At 38.4% G+C, this 24,349-nt stretch overlaps 1 protein-coding gene across 1 annotated transcript in view; it reads right to left on the bottom strand.

The window, feature by feature from the left end:
- Nucleotides 1-24,349, bottom strand: part of chn1 (chimerin 1) — an 82,049-nt gene that overhangs the window by 16,911 nt on the left and 40,789 nt on the right. Inside the window, exons 7-8 of the mRNA XM_067443159.1 lie at nucleotides 6,737-6,814; nucleotides 4,390-4,474 (exon numbers count right to left, since the gene is read on the bottom strand). Of these exons, the coding sequence (XP_067299260.1) occupies nucleotides 4,390-4,474; nucleotides 6,737-6,814 (163 nt within the window). The remainder of the gene's footprint in view (nucleotides 1-4,389; nucleotides 4,475-6,736; nucleotides 6,815-24,349) is intronic.

The following is a 24,349-nucleotide window of genomic DNA, read 5'->3' as shown; positions in this document are numbered from 1 at the left end:
AACGCTGAATGCAAATCTCTACATCAAATGAGATTTCAATGCCCTAGTTTCTGGTGGCATCACAGACTGAAAGAAAAAGAAAAAGAGAGAGAGAAGAGAGAGAGAGAGAGAGAGAGAGAGAGAGAGAGAGAGAGAGAGAGAGAGAGAGAGAGAGAGAGAGAGAGAGAGAGAGAGAGAGAGAGAGAGAGAGATGGAGTGGGACTGTAATAAGAGAGGTGAGAAAAGGAGGTGGATACAAGTAGCGTAAAAAGGGGCTCAGAATAAGGGATTTTGAACACAAGCTGCTTTCAAAATAGTTTCATGCATTATTCATGAAGTCAATTCACGAAAACATATGTGTCACTCACATTATCGTATAAATAAATCATTAAAACATACACAACCAACCACAATATCATTCCTCGAACAAAACTGAGCTCAACAGAGATAAACCATCTCTAATAATAGTGTATTTAAAAACATCCTTTTTTGCACTGAACACATAATCGGTGGACATTTAATATCTTTCAAATGATTATGAAAACAAGGAATATTCTATAACGGTAACCACATTAATTAATTAGATCAATAAAAAAAAAGAAGATAAAAACAAAACTGATTCATTATTCATGGAAAAACATGCATGCCCTAATAAAAAGAGTTCACTTCAAATGCCGGAAAGAGGAGGAGTGTTCTTTTAAAAATCATGTCTCTTGTAATAAGGAGTAAAACACATAAATAAGTCTTTATCTGTCTGCTATCCTATCATGATGCCAGTGTTCAGAACAGTCTGTTCCTGCAGATGTAGGCCAGTCTATGATCACTCCACAGGCTAATCAGCATTCACATATTCCTCATCTAGAGGGAAACACACTGACCTATATGAGCTACACACACACACACACACACACACACACACACACACACACACACACGCACGCACGCACGCACGCACGCACACACACACACAGCTGTGTTTATTACCTAGTAAAGTTTATTTTTTTTGCTAAGTTTAAAAATAGCTTTAACAGCACACCAATTCATCATAAACACAAGGGCGTAACATCGTATACTGTTAAAATCTACTTTTAGAAACTGCTTTTAGAGATTCCTTTTGAATCGTTTTAAATCATTCCTACAAATGGTCTTTATTGGCATCAGTGGTTCCATGAAGACGCTTTAAACCTTTCAGTTTAACAAAAAGACCTTTATAGTGGAAAAAGTTATTTAGATTATTAACTCTTTCCCTGCCATTGATGGCATTTTCTGGCTTTCAATGGTGTGACTTAAACGGTAGGGGGCGCTATTACGCACCTTCCGAAAGAGAACCGAATATCCGGATCAAAACACAGGCGTAAAAAAAAAAAAGAGCAGAAACAAGCGATAAAAAAAAACATTGCTTAATCACATTGTAGTCTTTAAAAAAAGAAAACAATTAACTTTTTGTTCAAAATGGTGCCCACATGCAAGTGTTGATTAAAGAAAGAATAGAATAAAAGCTAGAATATTTTTTTTTTTAATATATTGCATTTTCAGATATTCATTCAAACAAAATATTCTCAGGGCCATGAATTTTTTGTTAAAATTAACTGAAATGCTGCAGTGGCTGGAAACTTTTTTATAAAAATGAATTAATTTCATTAAGTCCCCCTGCAGTCAATAATTTTATATAAATTATATATATAATATATTAAATATATTATTTATTTTTTATTATATATTATATAATATATAAATATATATATTAGGGCCGGGACTTTAACACGTTAATTTAGATTAATTACGCAAAAAATAAATAACAATTTTAACCAGACTTGTTTTTGCACCCTGGAGCGGTTTTTAATGAATGAGTTTCGACGGACCGATTATACTGGAACACCAACTAGCGCTCACGAGTCACGACAACAACAAACTACAGTGAACATGAACGAAGAAGCTGATGAGACCGCTTTGCTTTGCCCCGTAGATGGGAAATTTAGTTTTAAATAACGAAAGGATGGAAGCGGCGACAAGAGCATGGTTGTGTGCAAGCTATACAACAAGGAATTAGCGTATCACCTGTGTTATGGCCTCTGAAGCAACAGAGAGATGTTTTCTAATAGTCAGGGTTTCCAATGTTCTGAATGTACTTGAAAATATTGTGTTTTACTTAAAAAAAAGATAGTTTACAGAAGGTCTGCCTATCTATAAGCTACTGGAATTTCTGAAATGTACTGTATTTCTAAATACGCTTTTGCTACACTTAATGGCAAACATTGCACTGGTCTGCTGGACTGAAATAAATAAACAATATTTTGTTGATTAAGCTCATGTATTCATTATTATTATAGTCATTATTCAATGGTATACTAAAAATCCATGTGAAAAATTACTTCTCACTGTTCTCAGGTCAAATATTTATATGCAATTAAAATGCGATTAATTTCGATTAATTATTACAAAGCCTCTAATTAATTAGATTTAAAAATGTAATTGAGTACCTAATATATATATATATATATATATATATATATATATATATATATATACTCCTCTTTGATCACCCAAATAACATTTTTTTTTTAAATATTTCCTGTGAAAAAATTCTCTCCGTGACTTAAAATAGCTTAACTCTACACCCTTGCTTTATTTAGTATAATTGCTTCATTGATTCATGAATATGCAAATTAGCCCCGCCTCCACTAACTCACATGAGCCCAGACTAACTGAATCCACACACTCAATTTTATTGTAGTAAACGCTGCACAACGGCAAGTGGAAATACTGGTTTAATTCAGCCATATATGTTTGAAGCAGAAACTGATTCAGAAGAGGAAGAGGAAATCATACAGACTTTCACACAAGTCGACGTTTCAGAATGGTAGCTTTACCATAAAACATCCGTTTTATGTATCGCTCTCTACAACGTCAGAAACATTACAGTAATTAATATGATTTGGCTTGACTACGCTATCAAACAGCTAATAATGTGTTGCTAACGTTACACAAGTTGTTCGCCATTTCAGACTCCGTCAGTGGAATCGACAGGACCGTAATATACATCATATCCATAATTCGCTATAATGCTAAATGAACCTGATTTTTCATATTAACAGAAAAATAATGAGATAACCTGGCTTCTCTTGAGACTCCCGGCTTCAGAGCGATCATAGTTAATGATATGCTAAAGCCCCGCCCACACATTGACGTGATTGGTTACAAGTTAGTTTGTCACGTCAGAAACACCAGTGATGTCAAACCGTGTCTTTGGTTCACAGCAGGTTTAAGGAGAAAATACTCAGCAATGGTGGCGACTTATGCATGCAGCAAGTGTTGGGTACTGTTCACATTTTAACAGGAACCTGAAATTTGGTACTGGTACAAAATGTGAAAAATATGTTATTGACATTATGCCAAACCGGCCTTGGTCGCTGTCTGCCATTGTCTGTGATGTTTGTTTACTGTAATATTTACCAGTCGATAGTAGGCTAGAACTGTCCATATATGAATGTCCAGACATGCGGGATTGGTATTTAAATAATCTTATTGCGGTTTAATATTCACAGACACTAGTCTATATCACCAGATGTAATCTCAGGTACCAAAATTTGCCACCCATTGATTTAATATGAATCGGTGAATCGACGTAATTGGATCTGTGCCGTTAAAAGAACAGAGTTCAGTGCGCAACCCTACTTGAAGCACATTAAAAACATCACATAGACATATTAACAACATTAAAAACTTGATTTTCACCACAGGGGTCTTTTAGGGTGCGTTCACACTTGTAGTTCGGTTAGTTTGGTTAGTTAATGCAAAAGAGACGGCCGTTCAGTCGTCTGTCCCTGCTAATAATGGGCAACACAGGTCCTTTGATGAGAAGAACCAGGTCTGCTTTTTGTGCGTTTTTTCTAGCATTTTCGAAACATACTCGTCAGACCAAATATTGATGAGGCGTTATTCATTTTGGATACACCGATCTTTCCGCGTCTTCAAATCAGCTGCATTATGCGTGGCATCTTGTGACATTACGTCCTGTTTTTGGTCCGTTTACATGTCTTTGGTCCGTGTTGCGTTCATATATCAATCGAACCGCACCAGAGTTGGTTTGGAAACGGAACGAGACCCATCTTTTTAGCGGCCTCGGTCCGCTTGTTTGGTGCGCACCAGGGTTCGGATGGCAGCGTTCACGTGTTCAAATGAACCGCATTAACCGAGCAATCGCACCAGGGTTCGTTTTAATCGAACCAAACATGACAAGTGTGAACGCACCCTTAGAACTGTTCACTGAGAGGTTCTTTTGAGAACTACAAATCTCGAGTCCATATATGAATGTTTATAAAATGATATTGTAGTAATAACTATGTAATAACATAGGTTTGAAAGCATGATTCCCACGGTGATTTTTGCATTGGGTGTGTGTTGATTTACCTGCACATTTGACTCCCTGAGCGATGAGTCCCCACATGAAGTTGGCGCAGTACTCGCACCAGTGCGGCCCTCTGAAGGTGTGCACCTGCAAAAAAACACCCAAACACAACCACATATAAATCAACTTCTGCTCCTCTGAGCCGATCAAACCTGCTAACACAGACGGATGCGCGATCAGAGACACTAGAGCAGTGTCACATCTGACCGCTGCTTAATCCAATCACAATTAATCAGCAGAGTGCGAGGGAGGGGCATCATTCGGGAGGAAAGCCCTGCTCTTTTGCTCTCTCCTCTCCAGGTAACAGCTCATCCAATCAGACGCGCACAGCCGCTCTTACGGGACAGGCCCGCGCGGGCACACCAGCAGCCCTTTAACTGCACAACACCAGACCCCTCTTACAGTAGATGATGAAATCCGTGTACATAAGACTGACATCAACACGAGAAGTGCCCTATTTACATATAAAAGACGTCTGAGGAATTTAAACGACTGAATATTTACAGAGCTGTGGGGATTTGAGCGGTTTATGGAAAAGAGGACAAAGAAATGCATGTGGTTTACAGGATTATCAAAAGAAAGCCTCGTTTCTTATTCATGAAATACTTAATGATTACAGCTCTGGAATAACTTGATTCTAATAGTAACAGATTGTCGTCTGTATAACTATATACCATCTTCCTTTTATTACCCTTTCTTCAATATATCTCTTATTTACACATACATACACCCTTTGAGCATGGGTTATTTACTGTAATGCAACGCTGATGATCTCCATATTTAACACAAATAACTTCTTATTAGCTGTACACTGCAAACAAATGCTTTTCTTACTTAGTATTTGTGTCTTGTTTCTAGTCCAAACATCTACAAATTCTTAAAACAAGAGGTATTTACTAGACAAGCAAAAGTAATTGTCTTGTTTTGGGGGAAAAAATACTCAAAATTTTGAAAGAGTTTTTGCTTAAAATAAGCAAAATAATCTCAACTATAACCACCTTCCTTTCATCAATATATGTCTTATATACACAAACACCCTTTGAGCAGGGTTTATTAGGGTTTTGTTTAACAAAAATAAATTCTTCTTAGCTGTACTGCTGAAGAAAGCAGTCTCTGAGCATCTAGAAAGGGCAATAACCATGTGACAACAAGGGAAAAAGCAGGGATGAGAGAAAGAAAGGAGCAGGAAGAGCTCTTTGTGGAGTCAGCAGTCTGAGGTTCAGCCGTACCGTCTCTACAGACGAACTGCAAACGTGAGGGGGGCTGGGTTTGGGACGGCTGTACCTGCTGATGACACAAGCCAAATGAGGAAACGCCACTGTGTTTACTAACCCTCTATCAGTTCCTAATCTCTCCATCTGTCGCCCCAAACACCCTCGCCCGCTCTCCCTTCCTCTCCAACACAAACAGAAGTTGCATTTATTCGATTTGTTTTCCTGAACCTCTGCCTCGACATAACCCGGTCTTAAACAGATTCACGTAACTCTTCCAACGTCTCCTGCAACCTGCACCCGCTGCCACGGCAACAACACACCCCTTGGGACGTATTTAAACCACATTTGGGGAGAATTTGCATAACATTCTATGACATTTTGCTCAAAAAATGATTTACAACAACATAAGGTTGCCAAAGCATTTCAATAAATACAGAAGGATTAATTGAGACAGAATTGAGACCATTTTTTCATACATTTTTTATAAAAAATTTAAATAAAAAATATGACCAATATTTATCAAAAAATACTTAAATTTAAAGTTTGTTTTCCTATCCCATAAGTAATCAAACTTAATAAAGCAAGCTTCATGCATAAAACAAGAAAAACAATTACACTTTAAATAAATAAAAAAAAAAGACAAATTGTGGTACTCCTTTAAAAAAACTTTTATAATGTCAAAGCAACATAAAATACACAAAACGTTTAAATTAATCAAAACATTTTTTGACCATTTTGAAAGAATGCAACAGAAATGTCGATACACCCCCAATAATAATATTACCAATATTTATTTATTTTTAACCAAAAATATTATATTTATTTTCTTATCCCATTAGACAGAATGTTGATACACAACAAATAATCAATTGGTAATATACCAAAAAACATCAAATTTTCTTTTCCTCATCCCATTAGCAAATAGTTTTTGTTCTTATTTTAAGCACAAACCAAACTCAATCAAGTCAACTGTATGAATAAAACAAGAAAAAAAAATCTATCAAGTAAGAAAAAAACAAAAAAAAATCTGTCCAAAAAAAACAAAAAACAATCGCAGCATTGTTTTTTTTAAACCCTTTTTAATAATGTGTTCATGCCAACATATATTTCGAAATAATCCTGTGCGGGTCCTTACCTTGAAGTTGTGGACTTTCTCGTACTTGGGCGCCCGTTCGCTCTCCTTCAGCGTGGCTCGCCGGACCAGCGACGTGAGCTGTGAATAAGCAAACAGTTTGAGAGGCTGCCATAGAGTGGCTGGAGGTTTCTGAGGACTCATCTTCATCCCCAGAGCCGCAGCCACGATCCCCTGCTCCTTGCCCTCTGCCTTGGCCTTGTGCACCAGAGACTTCTCCTCCTTACGGAGCACGTAGGACTCACGGGACGGCATGTCACACTCTTAAGGAGCGATTCCACGCCAAAGACGGCGACTAAATAAACTTTGCACAACTCCGAGGTCTCCTAACAGACTCTTCTACATCTTCTGCCAGAGATTTGAACCCGGAAAAAAAACTATTGAGAGACAAATCACCAATATGACCGGCCAATTAGTCCAACTGGAGATTCTTCAACGCCTGTATGAAGCCCTGAGTGTGTGTCAGAGTGAGTGTGTGAAGACCCTCCGTGGGCATCTATATGCAGATGAGATGAGTTGCTGAGTTAATCCCGTCCTGCCTGCGAGCAGCAGATATCCTCTCTGGAGCGCTGCCTCAAAGAGAGAGCGAGAGAGAGGGGGGCGAGTGAGGGAGGACCCAACGACAGTCACACTGAGTTACACAGCTTAAATCAGCCAATCCCAGCAGAGCTGGTCGGGGTTTATCAGTCAGCTCACCCCGCCTTACAGCAACCAACCCCCCAATCCACTGCATGAGTGGGCCGAGAGAGAGAGAGAGAGAGAGAGAGAGAGAGAGAGAGAGAGAGAGAGAGAGAGAGAGAGAGAGAGAGAGAGAGAGAGAGAGAGAGAGAGAGAGAGAGATGGAGATGGAGTGGGACTGTAATAAGAGGTGAATGAGTCATGGATGAGCTCTGAGCTCATACTCCTCAAATAAAAGCACAAAGCCAGCGCACCAATGCACCATAAACACAACCCACACTATGGATTAGGACTGCACAATTTGGGAAAAACAAATCTAATTGCAAATGAAACTAAAAAAAATATATATACATCATTAAAAAAAAAAAAAAAAAACAGGTTTTCTGTGCTTGTATGTAGGGCTGCAATATTTTGTGATTATATATCAATATTAGGGCCGGGACTCGATTAAAAAAATTAATCTAATTAATTAGAGGCATTGTAATTAATTAATCGAAATTAATTGCATTTTAATTGCATATAAATATTTGACCTGAGAACAATGAGAAGTAATTTTTCACATGGATTTTTAGTTTTTTATCCATCCTTGCGTTTTTTAAAAACAAAATATCCCATCCACGGGGCCAAGCAGAGCGATCTCATCAGCTTCTTCGCTCATGTTAACTGGTTTGTTGTTGTCGTGACTCGTGAGCGCTAGTTGGTGTTCCAGTATAATCGGTCCGTCAAAACTCATTCATTGAAAAACGTTCCGCGGTGCAAAAATAAGTGTGGTTAAAATTGTTATTTATTTTTTTGCGTAATTAATTAATGCGTTAAAGTCCCGTAATTAATTAATCTTAATTAACGCGTTAAAGTCCCAGCCCTAATCAATATGGCTATATATATATATATATAAAAATTCATTAATTAATTAATAATAATAATAATAATAATGACTAAATAAAAAATACCAAAAATAAAAAATATTAACATACAAATATGAATACTTAAGAAGGATAATATTATATTTTTACAACTGTAAAATTTCAATACTATTATTAATAGATGTTTATCATTAATTATTAACACTTAAGTTATTAAGTTTATAAGTTATATATAAATATATATATATATATATATATATATATATATATATATATATATATATATATATATATATATATATATATATATATAGTGTTGCCATCCGAACTATCATATAATATGAATTATATTAATATATACATACAATAAGAATTTGTATTCAAATGTACATAATATTTATACACATGTAAACACAAACTTTTATTTTGGAAGCGATTAATCACGATAATCATTTGAAAGCACTAACATATAAAATATAAATAAATAAATAAACAAATAAATAAATGAAAATAAATATTACTTTTATAATCATGTATTATTAATTTTAATTATACTTTATATTAATTATTAATTTACTTGAAATTAAAATATTTCCTTATTTTCAAATGTTAAACCATCAAACTTTATTTTGCACTTTTTATTTTTATCGATCCTGGATATTAATTTAATTAGATCACAGCCTTTGCTATTTGATAAACGTGCTAATTACGATTGGCTCTCTGGAACACTTGACTGTGATTGGTCAATTGCATCATTCTGTGCTCAGACAATTTTTTTATAGTGATGCTGGACTGAACAACCCATCTCCTAACTACATCTTAAATGTCCTAGTTTCCTATCATGAGATTTCAAATCAATATTTCATGTCAGGTTTACGGTTCAATGAAATGGGTTCGTCTTGAGAGAATAAAACACCTGAATAAACTCAATTCTTTAAATAGAAAATGAAGTAAAAATTTTCAGGAACCGGTTTCACCGTGTGTAATTAAATCAACTTCCTGGCTTTATAAACGAGCACACGAGTCTTTCCTCTCAATCACACACCAACACATCAGAAGCTCCAATCTGCCTTCATAAATCACAATGACAGCATCGGCCAAGCGACTCTGGATCATTCCCAAAACAATCAGACAGAGATTATATCTGAACATGTGCTTTTATTATTCAGTATTTTAGTGATACACTGATATATTGGCCAGGATGATTAATAGGCTGTTAATGGTCTGATATTTTGAAAGGCATCGGTCAACAACCGTCCGTGCCCATCTCACTTGTCAATGTGCACACAGATCACACACACTGCATTTTCAGCTTGACTTTAGGAAATAATCTAAATTAATTAAATTATATACACTACAGTTCAAAAGCTTGGGGTCGGTAAGGTTTTTAAACTCTCTTATGCTCAGCCGGACTGCATTTATTTGATTAAAAATACAGAAATGTTATGTTTTATTATAGTTTGCATGGGCAAGCACCACTCCCATTTTAATGCAATGTAAACTATACACACTCCCCTAAAGAATTATTAGGATCACCTGCTCAATTTCTCATTAATGCAATTATCTAATCAGCCAATCACATGGCAGTTGCTTCAAGGCATTTAGGGCTGTGGTCCTGGTCAAGACAATCTCCTGAACTCCAAACTGAATGTCAGAATGGGAAAGAAAGGTGATTAAAGCAATTTTGAGCGTGGCATGGTTATTGGTGCCAGACGGGCCGGTCAGTATTTCACAATCTGATCAGTTACTGGGATTTTCACACACAACCATTTCTAGGGTTTACAAAGAATGGTGTGAAAAGGGAAAAACATCCAGTGTGCGGCAGTCCTGTGGGCGAAAATGCCTTGTTGATGCTCGAGGTCAGAGGAGAATGGGCCGACTGATTCAAGCTGATAGAAGAGCAACTTTGACTGAAATAACCACTCGTTACAACCGAGGTATGCAGCAAAGCATTTGTGAAGCCACAACACACACAACCTTGAGGCGGATGGGCTACAACAGCAGAAGACCCCACCGGGTGCCACTCATCTCCACTACAAATAGGAAAAAGAGGCTACAATTTGCACAAGCTCACCAAAATTGGACTGTTGAAGACTGGAAAAATGTTGCCTGGTCTGATGAGTCTCGATTTCAGTTGAGACATTCAGATGATAGAGTCAGAATTTGGCGTAAACAGAATGAGAACATGGATCCATCATGCCTTGTTACCACTGTGCAGGCTGGTGGTGGTGGTGTAATGGTGTGGGGATGTTTTCTTGGCACACTTTAAGCCCCTTAGTGCTAATTGGGCATCGTTTAAATGCCACGGCCTACCTGAGCATTGTTTCTGACCATGTCCATCCCTTTATGACCACCATGTACCCATCCTCTGATGGCTACTTCCAGCAGGATAATGCACCATGTCACAAAGCTCGAATCATTTCAAATTGGTTTCTTGAACATGACAATGAGTTGACTGTACTAAAATGGCCCCCACAGTCACCAGATCTCAACCCAATAGAGCATCTTGGGGATGTGGTAGAACGGGAGCTTCGTGCCCTGGATGTGCATCCCACAAATCTCCATCAGCTGCAAGATGCTCTCCTATCAATATGGGCCGACATTTCTAAAGAATGCTTTCAGCACCTTGTTGAATCAGTGCCACGTAGAATTAAGGCAGTTCAGAAGGCGAAAGGGGGTCAAACACAGTATTAGTATGGTGTTCCTAATAATCCTTTAGGTGAGCTTATATTTAATGAATTAACTTGGGCACTAATTCGCATGTGTGAAGCAAATCTGTACTCTTTAATGTGAAGCTTGAACTGCATTTTAATTATATTGAATACTCTCTTCTTCCATCTTCCTCTCTTATCTCAGTTGGATTGTTCATCCTCTTCTGAAAGCAGCATGTTGGACACACACACACACACACACTCACACACTCTCTCACACACACACACACACACACACACACACACACACACACACACACACACACACACACACACACACACACACACACACACACACACTTTCCTTTGATCAATACCAGAGGACTCGATTCTCTCCAGCGCCAGTGAGCAAAGTGCCCAAATGTAGGGCTGGATGAGAGACCTCCCGCCTGCTGGCTTCCAGATCAATAAGCCAAACGGAGGCAGAGAACATGAAACCGCTGGAGCCGAGATGAAACGCTCAGCGCTGAAGCCTCCAGCTGTGCCGATCTCTCAGCAGACCTGGAGGAACCATCACACCACGACTGTTACCTGTGCCAGGTGAGTTCACACGGCCTCATATGCCCAATTCATGGGTACGCCGTGCTTCGAGGACCGCAGCTCCGGCATGCTGCGGATGACCAGTCCGCCTGGCAGGAAGTGGGCTTTCTGTCCCATCTCTAATTGACAAGATTGATCTTTCTGCTTTCTTAAAAGTGTCTGGAGCAAAACGGTGGTCATAAATGGGCGGAGGCGAAGAATGGTTAATTCAAGGCCATTTCCTCTCTTCTCCCAAAACGACAAAAGTGAAAATCCATCTGTCTGTGCAATCACTCATTCAGTCTGACACACAACACCTGATGGGCTGGGCAGGGTCTGAGACAGATTATTCCAGAGAGAGAGAGAAAACACATGCACAGACTAACACACTTTTGGCCACATTGTATGCTGATCTGATGTTGCAGCATCATCACAGTTAAAGGTGAGGTATTCATTTAGTTAAGGCGGGCCGATTATGTTTTTTTCCCATGTCTTTTAAAGGGGGGGTGAAATGCTGTTTCATGCATACTGATCTTTTTACACTGTTAAAGACTTGGAATCCCATACTAAACATAGACAAAGTTTCAAAAGTTAAGGTGGACGTTTGATGGGAGTATTTCTTTGTCAAAAATACTACTTCCGGTTAGTCATAAGTTTCGGCAAGTTTTTTGAGATCATGCGTCCCCTTTGACGTTAGTGGGGGCGGAATTTCCTTGTATGGGCCTTACGGACAATTCTACCGGAAGCGCGTGAGAGAGAGCGAGGGAGAGAGCGAAAGCAACAGCCTACGCCCATCAAAGCGCTGGTTTGTAGGATGCTAAACAGGTGATATAACCAGTAGCTACTGACTTACCCACTGATAGGCCGGCGGTCGATCTGTATTAGCACTTTCCTCACGCGACGGGCGAATCACTTTCCTCACAGAGCGACTCACTTTCCTCACGCGACGGGCGAATCACTTTCCTCACTGAGCGAATCACTTTCCTCACAGAGCGACTCACTTTCCTCACGCGGCAGGCGAATCACTTTCCTCACTGAGCGAATCACTTTCCTCACAGAGCGACTCACTTTCCTCACGCGGCGGGCGAATCACTTTCCTCACTGAGCGAATCACTTTCCTCACAGAGCGAATCACTTTCCTCACAGAGCGAATCACTTTCCTCACAGAGCGAATCACTTTCCTCACAGAGCGAATCACTTTCCTCACGCGGCGGGCGAATCACTTTCCTCACTGAGCGAATCACTTTCCTCACAGAGCGAATCACTTTCCTCACAGAGCGACTCACTTTCCTCACGCGGCGGGCGAATCACTTTCCTCACTGAGCGAATCACTTTCCTCACAGAGCGAATCACTTTCCTCACGCGGCGGGCGAATCACTTTCCTCACAGAGCGAATCACTTTCCTCACAGAGCGACTCACTTTCCTCACGCGGCGGGCGAATCACTTTCCTCACAGAGCGAATCACTTTCCTCACGCGGCGGGCGAATCACTTTCCTCACTGCAGCGCGCTGCTGCACACGTCATTATTTAGCTCCGCTCACACGACACGCCCCCACCCGCTCGGCTTTTTTCGGAAAGACTCGGAACAGCGCATCTTTCTTATATAATTATAAAAAAAATAAAGACTTTTCGGAGATATGCAGGATGCAATGCTACTCTATAGGTACTCAAGATTGACATGACACTGACTGAAACTGAGTGTTTCACCCCCCCTTTAATGTGTAAAGTTGCTGATGGAGCATGAAAAAGTCCCTCCAGCGGGAGTTCTTCTCTATATCAGTGTTTCTGAACTCCCTGAAATGCCTCCATTGTAGTCTTGAGTTCTCAACGAACACGCCACAATATTCCTCATTATTATGCCTAATTCCCTTTTCCACTGCTGTACTGTAAGAGCAGCTGAGATCGCATTACAGCAGAGAAATCAAGAAACATGCTTTTCTTGAAAAATGCGTTGAGGAAATACTGCATGGGCAAAAAACTAACTATGCCTTTATTCGTTCTGTGTTAAACTGACGCGTCATTTGTTCAGAGACTAGTGCTAATATTGGTTGTTCTCTCCGTACAGCATCATTTTGTGGGGTTCAGCAAACCTGTATTAATTCTAGTGTGTCATTTTTCTACAATATTCACTTGTCATGACAGTAGAATGGAAAGTCTATATAGTAATTTAATTTCACTATCCTACCCACACACCTTTCATAGTTAAAAAGCTGAAATTGACGCTCAAGCTGTTAATATCCGACTTAAATGATCAGACACATTGTTAAAAAACTTTAGCTGCTCGATCCTAATCTTTAGTCTCCAAAAGCAGAGCGGAAAGTGCTACACACAAGATTTAACAGAATACGCCACATTTTACTCTTTTCAATAAACACTCTTTCAGGATTGGACAGAAAGTTTAAACTCTGAAATTCAGAGAATGGTTCATAGTACAATGATAGCTAGAGAAATCAAAAGAAATTTGCATTTCCATGAAATGTCACCTTTCATATCACCCACTTCTCATAAACACAAGCGCCATTTTAGCAAACCACACAAACGAACAAAAAAAAACTGGAATGAAAATGTTCTGGTTATGTAAAATGTTAAATGCGCTTTTGAGTTTGCATAATAACCGTCAGCTCCCTGACCTCATTTCCCGTTCATCCCTCTATCTTCTTCCCCACCGTTCACTCTCTGCTTTTTCTAAGCAACATACAGATATCAGTAACATCAACATCATGATTTCACAAGCTTACAATCACTGAATGGCATCAGTGCCCTGAAACACACAGTGAAGTTTGAGAAAGTCTCTTCTCTCAGCACTGCAGAGATGTGGGTGGTTATGTTATATAACGTTACATAAGGACAGAGTGATGCATAATCATAGCGCAGGCGATCAAACACTCAAAGCACCATATATGATGAACGATCACACGCACCGGAACTGGCAGGCAAGTCTTACCACGCACTTCACCAAGATAACACAGCGGCACTCACATCACACATCAGAGACGGGTCATATTACTTCATACTATTACTCATGCTCTCAACAAACAAACCCCATAACTTGAGCTGTTAGTTTGGGTTTCAATACAAGTTAAGCGCAGTCACCAGCAATTGTGGCATAATGTTGATAACTACAAAAAAATGATCAACTCGTTCCTTGTTTTCTTTAAAAAAAGGAAAAACCTAGGTACAGGGAAGCATTTCCAAAGGAAGTGAATAGGGCCAATTTTTGGAGGTTTTAAAAGCAGAAATGTGAAAGGTAGAATTTTGTAAAGTTCATAAAAAGGACATGCGAAACCAGGATGGAAACACACTTAAAAACAAATAGCCAAATGCAAATGAAAACGCGTGTCATATTGGGGAAGCAAGAAAGGTAAAAAATACCAAATAGCTTAACTATTTAGAGTTATTTTGTGTGAACATTCATGCATTTCTTTTATTAAAACAGGACTACTAAAACTGTTAAATATCATTTTTTTGAGATGCAAAGCTGTTTATGTTTTGTAGCTCAACTATTGATAAGGTGAGTATTGTAATATTTATAAATTCGCCCATTCATTTCCATTTTAACGAGCAGATTTTGGCTTTTTTTTTTTTTTTGTTGTGGTAATCACCAATATGCCACAAAAGCTGTTGATTAGGCATAACTTGTACTGAAAACCAGATTATTCTTAGAATATTTCTGATATTACTTTGTGATTTCTCTTGCAACAAAATTCCATAGATCAAGTTTGAGGTCAGTAAGAAACAAAGTAATGATCAGCAAAGTTGCATTAAATTGATCAAGAGTGACAGTAAAATTACAGTTTACAATATATTAAAAATGGAATATCAAAATATTATACAGTTTTTCCTGTGGTTTTGATTAAATAAACACAGCCTTGGTGAGCAGAAGAGACATTTGGAGGGATCGAAATCTCTCTCTTCTTGGGGTGGCCTGTTTTGACATCATCAGCCGCCTACAGGAACCAGCTAGCAATACCCTAACACTCTAAAAATATTCATAACACCTTAGCAACCACATCGCATCCCTCCGGCGAGCAGCCACAGCACTGTGGCTCAGACAAGCACATTAATCTAGTTTTTGACAACATTTTCAAAGGCAAAACAATGACTACAGATTAAGTCAAGAGTTATAACTTAAAATGGGTCTCTTATACTATAACAATGTCCTGTGACGGATGGGTTCAGCTCAACTATACTGCACTCTTAATAAAAAAATTAAGGTTCTTTATTGGCATCGATGGTTCCATGAAGAACTTTTAACATTCATAGAGCCTTTCCATTCCACAAAAGGTTCTTCAGATATGAAGAATGTTTTTCACACTAAAGGCCTGTTCACACTGGGATGATTTTCGCACGCATTTACCGTTTTTTTTGGACGCACCGAGTTGAAAACTGGTCGACCAATGAGATTGCCGCTTTTATTCACGTGCCTGGAGCTACTGAAGTTAAAGGAAAACGTGACTTGGTGGCGCTCAAGCACAAAACGGCCTTGCTGAGCACACATTGATACGGTGAAGAAGCAGACAAAGAAGATGATGAGCTGCTATGCTGCTTGTCAGTTAGTAAAAAAGTGTGTAAATGGTTTTGGCAAGCATGTAAATACTGTCTTTCTTCTTCTTCTGTGTGACAAGCGAGTGTCAGAAGCATAAAGTGCTGCAGCACCACCTCAAATAAAGATTCGAACGGCTATGAATCAGTGGATTGATTCATGATTCGGATCGCCAATGTCACGTGATTTCAGCAGATTGACACGCGCTCCGAATCATAAATCTGCTGATTCATAACCGTTCTAATCTTTATTTGAGGATTGAAAACAAACCCGGAAGAGAAGCCAATGCTGAAATAAGTCGTAGTTTTTGTTATTTTTGGACCAAAATGTATTTTCGATGCTTCAAGAGATTCTGATTAACCCACTGATGTCTCATATGGACTACTGTGATGATGTTTTTATTCCCTTTCTGGACATGGACAGTATAGTGTGCATACACTTGCATACGCAGTCGGACTAAATATAAAATATCTTAAACTGTGTGTGAAGATGAACGGAGGTCTTAGGGGTGTAATGACATTAGGGTGAGCCGTTAATGACATCAATTTCATTTTGGGGTGAACTAACCCTTTAAGGCCGCATGTCCACCAAAGCTGCATATTTTATCCAGCTGAAAACGCTCTGCGCGGTGCTGCTTCCCTTAGGCCGTGGACACAGGGGAAACAACCTAATGGGAAAAAAGGTTATTTTATGAACTGTTGACAGAACAGTTCTCTGGGGAAGCAAAAGTGATTCTTCTGTGGCATTGATGCTAAAACACCCCTTTGAATCTTTATTTTTAAGAGTGTGATATCAATTTCAACACAATTTAAACTATTCCAGTGACTTTTCTCAGTTCCAGTGTTGTCATGATTTGTGTGTTTAGGATTTGCTCCTCTAAAGTGCTGCTGTTGTTCATGCTAAGTGGTGAAGCATGGTATGAAGAGCAACTGAGACACGAGCCCTGCTTCTTTATCTCCATCTCTCTCCCCATACTAACTTCTTATTCACTTCCTCTGACTGTCACAGTGTTCTGCTGATCGATCGCGTTACGCAACTCCGCGGCATTCCAGTCTCCCCCGCATGACAGGAGAGCAAGGACAGACACACACTTAGACTAGAGACTACAGTCAAGTCTTTCTAACCCATACCTCAATATATCACAATAGTTGTTTCTGTTAGGTCTATAAAATGTCCTATCCATTTGCTGTAGTGGAGCTTTCAGCCTGTCACATGGACTAAAATCAGACTAACAGACAATTTTTAAAACTCGAAAAACTTTTAAATAGCAATTCTGAAACAACTAATTTTTAAACAGTTAAGATCTGTGCTGAGATTAAAGCCTACTGGTGTAAGCAAAATGAAGCAAAATCGAATCAGAGTAGATGACCCGATGAGTTTATGGTGTGCTAAATAGGTGTGAAGCTTTAGTTTAAACAATCAGATTGGATAAGTAGCTGCTAATGTATGTTAATGACAATTACACTTACTGTGAAACGTGTAAATGTCATTGAAGGAATGAATTAAATCACTGCATGTCTTTGCTTCAGAAGGTTTTATTTAAAAACATTGTTCAGTAAATGGGGTAGGGCTGCACGATTACTCGAAATCGAACCGCAATCGCGATTTGGCTTGTGTGCGATTATGAAATCAAAAAGGCTGCGATTTTAATTAAATAAATAAATGCCCAGTGTGTTAGCGAAGAGCGGCTCTGTGATAAACACTGCTCCGTCTGAAAGACTGCGAGTTTGAGTCGCTTATAAACGTACGTTTGAAAAAGCAACAAACATCTTCACAAACTAGTGAAGCGTTCATAAACCTGTTCAACAAAAGACAACGTTTAATAACATGTTTTACCTCACTTCATATCGTCAGTCGAGTGTGTGTGTGAGCTGATGTGGCTTCTCATCAGAGAGGCAGACGAGGCGTTATTTTATAGCAGTCTATGTCAATCAGCACTGCATTATAATACACTTTATTATTATGAAATACCCTTGACGGCTTGAAGAACTCAAATACACCATATTTTGCTGCAGTCGTGTTTATTGTCGTCATGTTTAATCAAAGCGTCTCTATCTTCTGTTTACACAGCGTTAGCTTCACATCATGGATTTCCTGAAAACTAACGTCAATTACTTCTCTGAGGCAAATGTGGCGGTTTCCGCTCGAGGGCGCCCTCTGGCTTTCAGTATGAATTAAAAACTTTTGGGTATTGAATAATAAGAAATGAATGCTTAATACATTTTAAAACTTAATAAACTTAAAAAATATATAAATTTGTTGGACAATCCATGTTTTTCTTCAGTGTACAGGAGTTTTTTTCTCCCCACAGTGGATGCACAAGAGGTTCATATGTCATATTAAAGAAAGACTTTAGGAATAACTCCTTAGGCTTAGACCTTTCTAATGTTTTTTAGTCATAGGCTGTCTGCATATTAATTGGTAACCCAGCTGTGTTTTTTTTTTGTGTAAAATACGTTTTCTGTAAAATATTACAAAAATAATAATAATAATTAGTATTATATTGTTATATTTATTCTGACATATTCTTTTTTATTTGTAATTATGAAAATGTTATTGTAATGGTAATATTTCTTATTTTTAAAAATATTTTTTGCAGTAAAAATAATCATAATACTTATTATTAGTCACATTAATATAAAAACAGAAAATGTTATATACACACACTTTTCATTTGTAAAAAATTATAATAACAATAATCGCATTTTAAATCGCAATCGCAATTTTACCCAGAATAATCGCAATTATATATTTTCCCCAAATCGTGCAGCCCTAAAATGGGGCAAAAATGGTTTTATGTAACTATGGCCCTGTTTACACCTGATATTTAGATGCATTTTGGTTGATCGGATCACAAGTGGACGACAGGTGTAAACGGAGTCTAAAACATTTTAAGCTTGTCCACTTTTCAACAACATCCAGAGGTAGTGGAGAAAACATTCAAACAGCCATAAAAACATTCAAACAACCATAAAAACAATCAGACAGCCATAAAAACATTCAAACAGCCATAAGAGACCATCTTCTCTCTGTCTACTGACCCAACGCGGAAACATTATGGGAAGAGCGCTAGCCAGATGGGATTTTAACTAGACCCCTCCCTTGAACAAATCAGGACAGAAGTGGTTGAAAGTGGACAGAGACGGATTAAAACACCAGATGTGAACGGGAATGTGTCTCACTCGTCTGCTTAATGATCCAATCAACCAAAAATCATAATAGCAGTAAACAGGGTCCAGAGCCTTAAAGCTTTCCCAGTTAAATAGTGCTCTACCGTACTAACTCACTCATCCAAAGAAAATGAGTTCTAGGAGAGCTCATCTTACTCAAGAAAAACAATGTTCACACATTTGAAAAAAAAAAAAAAACTATTATGAAATATTCACTAAATACTGACAAAATCCACTGGAAATCCAAGTATTTGAAAATAGAAAATATGCATTATTTTGTAAGCCTGTTTCTGGAACAAAATAAAGATAATTGCAACTTTTTATATCACGATTCTGACTTTGTTCTAAAGTGTTGTTAAACTGCGAGATGTTAACTCAACATTGTGAAATATACTCATATGCGAGAAATAGTACATTTTTTTACACATTTTCTGTTTTTCATTACTACTCATCATGGTTTAGTGATTTGTGATATAAAAATCTCGCAATTTTAAGATAAAGGGGACCTATTATGGGGACCTGTTTGAACAAATTTGTTGGCAGTGTGTACACAATCACCCTATAAATGGTAAAAATACACCCACTCTTTTTTAATCCCAATAAATCATAAGCAGCGTTTCAGAACAAGCTGTTTTCAGTTTCTATACAGTGTGACGTGACGACACGTAGTGTAAGACCCCGCCTCCAACTGCAGACAGACTCCGCCCTATTAGCATATACCCCGCCCTCAGTGAGCTGAGGAAATGTTTTCTTATTGAAGCTACTAAAGTTATTCATCAAGAGCAGTGAGTGGTTTTCTGTTTGATTCATATCAACAGCAGATAAAGCAGTAGGTGCTGTATATTACACTGCTGTCACTTTAATGCACAGATCTAATTTACACATGCTATTTTTTTCCCTGCTGTTTACATTCACAGACATAACCGACTGTCTTTATGTGAACTTTGAGTGTTTTTGACTTAACCTTGTGTGTTTTTGACGGTTAAGCGCAATACGACGTGAAAAAGATTTTAGATTAATACTCACATGACGCGCTGTCTGACATTCAGCTTTCTGTGTGTGTGCTTCGAGTGTGTGCGTTCAGAAAACCAAATATCAGAAGTTTACACTGAAATAGCTTTAATACGCGTTCAGATAAAACACTTTCATGATGATGAAGAACTGCAGGGTCATGTGAGTGTTGCAGCGATAGAGATGATAATCAAAACAACACAGACATTTCATTTTTTTTGGCAGAGTACCTGAGGCACGAGCTGTTCAGGCTCCTCCCTCTTCTGGATAGGGGGCGGGGAGCAGCAGCTCATTTGCATTTAAAGACACATGCACAAAAATAGCATGCATTTCCTTCCACTCAATTTACAATACGGTGTAATAAATGATCCGTGATGTATTTTGAACTGGACCTTCACAGACATACTCTGTGGACACCGGAGACTTGTAAAAAGGGGCAAAATAGATCCCCGAATATAAAAATGTCATAAATTCTGACAACAAAAGGCACAATTGTGAGATGTTTCCTCAAAATTGTAAGATATAAACAGTCTTCTATACATTGTTCATTGTCAAGGTCACCTGCATATTTTTTGACAGTTGCTGGCCAAGAAAAAAAAACACCCAACAGATGATTCACTATCGCATGCTATTTTTGTATCTGAGGTTCCAGCTATACACAACATGTTGAGTGTGGCGTGTGTGTATGTTTCCTGCATGGATGAGCAGTGCTTTTCCAGACTGCTGAACATCCGCAGTGATTTCTGGAAACTGTAGCACTCCTCAAACACCTTCACAGCCTGAATCATTCAACCTGTTCGCCTTCTGAAATGATTCATCCATCTGAGCACACACATCAGAGTCCTCTTCACCGACGCAGAGTGTTTATCTATGTAGGAGAGGATATCTAAACGAACTCGTTTATATTTAGAGCCTCATTCATGAGTCATAAACGCACAATGGAAAACTAGGACTTCGGCAGTTATATTTACTGCTGTGCAAAATGAGGCTGAGGAATCAAGAATATTAATCGAACAGAATAATACATGTTATGAGGGGCTGGTGTTACTCATACGGCTAGAGGGAATTTCGCAGAAAGTGTGCCGTGTAGATGTGACATATTTCACTAAACATTTCACTAGTGACTGAGGTGCATGGCTATGACGTACACAGTTGATTTTCTATCACAGTGGGGATTTTCCACTGGAGATACATCAGCCCAGTGTGTCCCACAAATGTCAGACTTGCTTTGTTTGATCTAATGAGCCCTGCGGCTCACGCAGTTACGACAGAGGGATATCAAAAATAATCATCATGGAGAAATACTGACTCTCTCACACACACTCACATGCCTCATTTTGCATACACAGAATCTCGGACCACCCAATAATTTGATATAATTTTACACGTATAACAGCAAGAAAGTAGATCCCCGGAGGAGGAACATTTTTTAAGAACTGAATTCATATATCTACTAAAAAAAAACCCCACCAAAACACCAGCTGATTAAAAGAAATTAAAGGTACAGTATGTAAGATTTTTGCATTAAAATATCCAGAAACCGCCAGAACAATGTTATATATTTGTTGACTTGTGTACAATTATCCCAAATGTTTCCTACAATGTTTAAATCCAGAGAAATTCGCTCTTTTAAGCAGTGGCACGGCCCGTGACCTCTAGCGGCAAAACTTACATACTGTGCCTTTAAAGCTAGGTAAGAATGACCTAAAACACTTTTGTCCAAATGTGTTTAAACTTTCTTTATATGTCAATACATAATTAAAATGTAAGTACTCTGGAAAAAGAGTATAAAAATCAAGTGAATCTAGACGTTTTAATCTGCAATAAACACACCTCATTATTTTCTTTCGGGACGAAACAAGTGATTGGCTTGGGCGACTGTCGCTCTTTCTTGCTACCATGGCGACCACCGCTTTCGCTACAGGATCCGCCCACACATGCGCTAACACCTATCAAGAGCAAGAGCATTCAAAATGCACGGTGCCGGGTTTTGCAGCCAGCGAAGGCAAACAATGCAAAAAAAAAAGGAAGACAGTAGGCCTACATGTAAAGGCAATGCACAGAAAGTCTTTGAATAAACAAAGAAATCAAACGCGAGTAAATATCAGCGTGGCTTTCCAACGATGGTGAGAACTGAGGGACCTGAAAAACGACTCATTGCTGTATTTCTGCTGGACAGGTCATCTTTCATTTTGATTATAAATTGTTTTGGTTTATGTTTTCATGAAGCATGTATCAAGAGCACATGAAGCTGCCTAATATAGCTAACATAACATTACTTAGCATAAAGTTACAATATTATACACTTAGCCATTAGTAGAGATGATAAATACTCAATGTGCTTAGCTTAAGTTGATCGCTGTCGTGTTGAATTTCACCTAAATTTAACTTTAGAGAGTCTGCTTTTAGCTATTAGGCCAGCCGTAGTTGGAACCAGCTTCCTGAACAGATCAGATGTGCTCCAACAGTAGCCACATTCAAATCCAGACTCAAAACACATCTGTTTAGCTGCGCATTTACTGAATGAGCTCTGAGCACTGTATGTCCGACTGATTGCACATTATCTATGCAGTTATCTTATCTAACTGTTTTAGTTTACCTTTGTTCTTTTCTTTGGTTATCATCATTTTAATATTTTTAATTCTCTTTACATTGTATTCTTTTTCTTATGCATTTGTATCTCTATTTTAATTCCTTTCTATGTAAAGCACTTTGAATTGCCACACTGTGTATGAAATGTGCTATATAAATACATTTGCCTTGCCTTGCCTTTAGATAACAAAATGCATGTGTAAAAGCTAGTACAGGAACTTTTTTTAGAGCTAAGTTAGCTTTAGCTACTAATCAACAATGCTTTCATCATGGGAACTCTTACATGCAAAACACAGTATATGTTATGAATCTTACACGAAATTCATCTTCATCACAGAATAACTGATGTTATTGGGAAAACATGATGCTACCTGTTTTTAGCTTTGCCTCATAAATATAACTAGCTTGTTACCGAATCAAACAAAAATATATTTTAAACTTTACCAGTACCGGTATTCTAGCCTGATAGTGAGTACTAAAAGACATCTTATTTGTTTATATTCATTCTGATAAAGTTAGATGTTTTATTACATGTGATTCTGACATGATGTGACTGCATGCACTCCGCTCGTCTGAGGTCAATAATGGGTCCTGCACACTGCGATTTTTCAAAATCCTTTGCGAATGTCCCTTGTCAGACTGTACGAACATGATCGCCATGTCACACTGTAAGATCTCAGTTGACATTAATGTCAGACTGCACGATAGTTAAGGCGCGCTAAAAACGGACGCGCGCAAGAAAACTCACCCGGAGCTTTATATCATCAATGAATGACGCGTTCAGTGACAGTGAGCTGAATTACACGCGGGACTGAAATGCTGGCTACAAATAAATCTCTAGCTCTCGTTTTGGTCATAGTTTGTCTTGAAAAACGGAGATATTTGACTGTCGTCGTAGGAGAAGTCACACTGCAGGATTGTGTGCCAAATCTTCTGACACTGCCAGAATTTCGTCTGAGGTAAAATTTGATCGCAGCGCTCATTAATCGGCTGCCGGTGAACATGTCAAACTAACGACCAAAGACGTCAGATTTTAGCCTAGGATCAGAGGAATCTTTTAGGATTTGCTAAATTTGTCCCAGACGGCCAAATCGTGGCCAAAATCGCACAGTGTGCACCCGGCTTAATGCGTCTTCCAGCTGATTGGTCGGTGAGGCGTGTTCATGTGTTTTGGGGGCGTGGCTTTGGAAAGAGCCCAGAAGGGTGAAGGTGGAGTGAATGGAAATAATGAGCTGTCTTTAAAACAGTCGTGAGAGGTCTACAGACACTCAATTTTTATACTTTCTTTTTTAGAGTACTTACATTTTAATTATGTATTGATATATAAAGAAAGTTTAAACAAATTTGGAAAAAAAAGTTTTTTAACCAATTCTTACCTATCCTACCTTTAAGCAAAATTATTTACAAAAAAAAGTTAGTTGTTTAGCCGCCCTTTAACACAGACAGCAGCTTGTTTATAAAGCAACATTAATAAATTTAACTTAATTGTACATATACAGAAGTGGCCATACATTTTGTCCAGTGTTTA

Source organism: Pseudorasbora parva, chromosome 5, assembly GCF_024679245.1.
Source record: "Pseudorasbora parva isolate DD20220531a chromosome 5, ASM2467924v1, whole genome shotgun sequence".
Taxonomy (NCBI): domain Eukaryota; kingdom Metazoa; phylum Chordata; class Actinopteri; order Cypriniformes; family Gobionidae; genus Pseudorasbora; species Pseudorasbora parva.
This window is presented reverse-complemented; position numbering and strand designations above follow the sequence as displayed.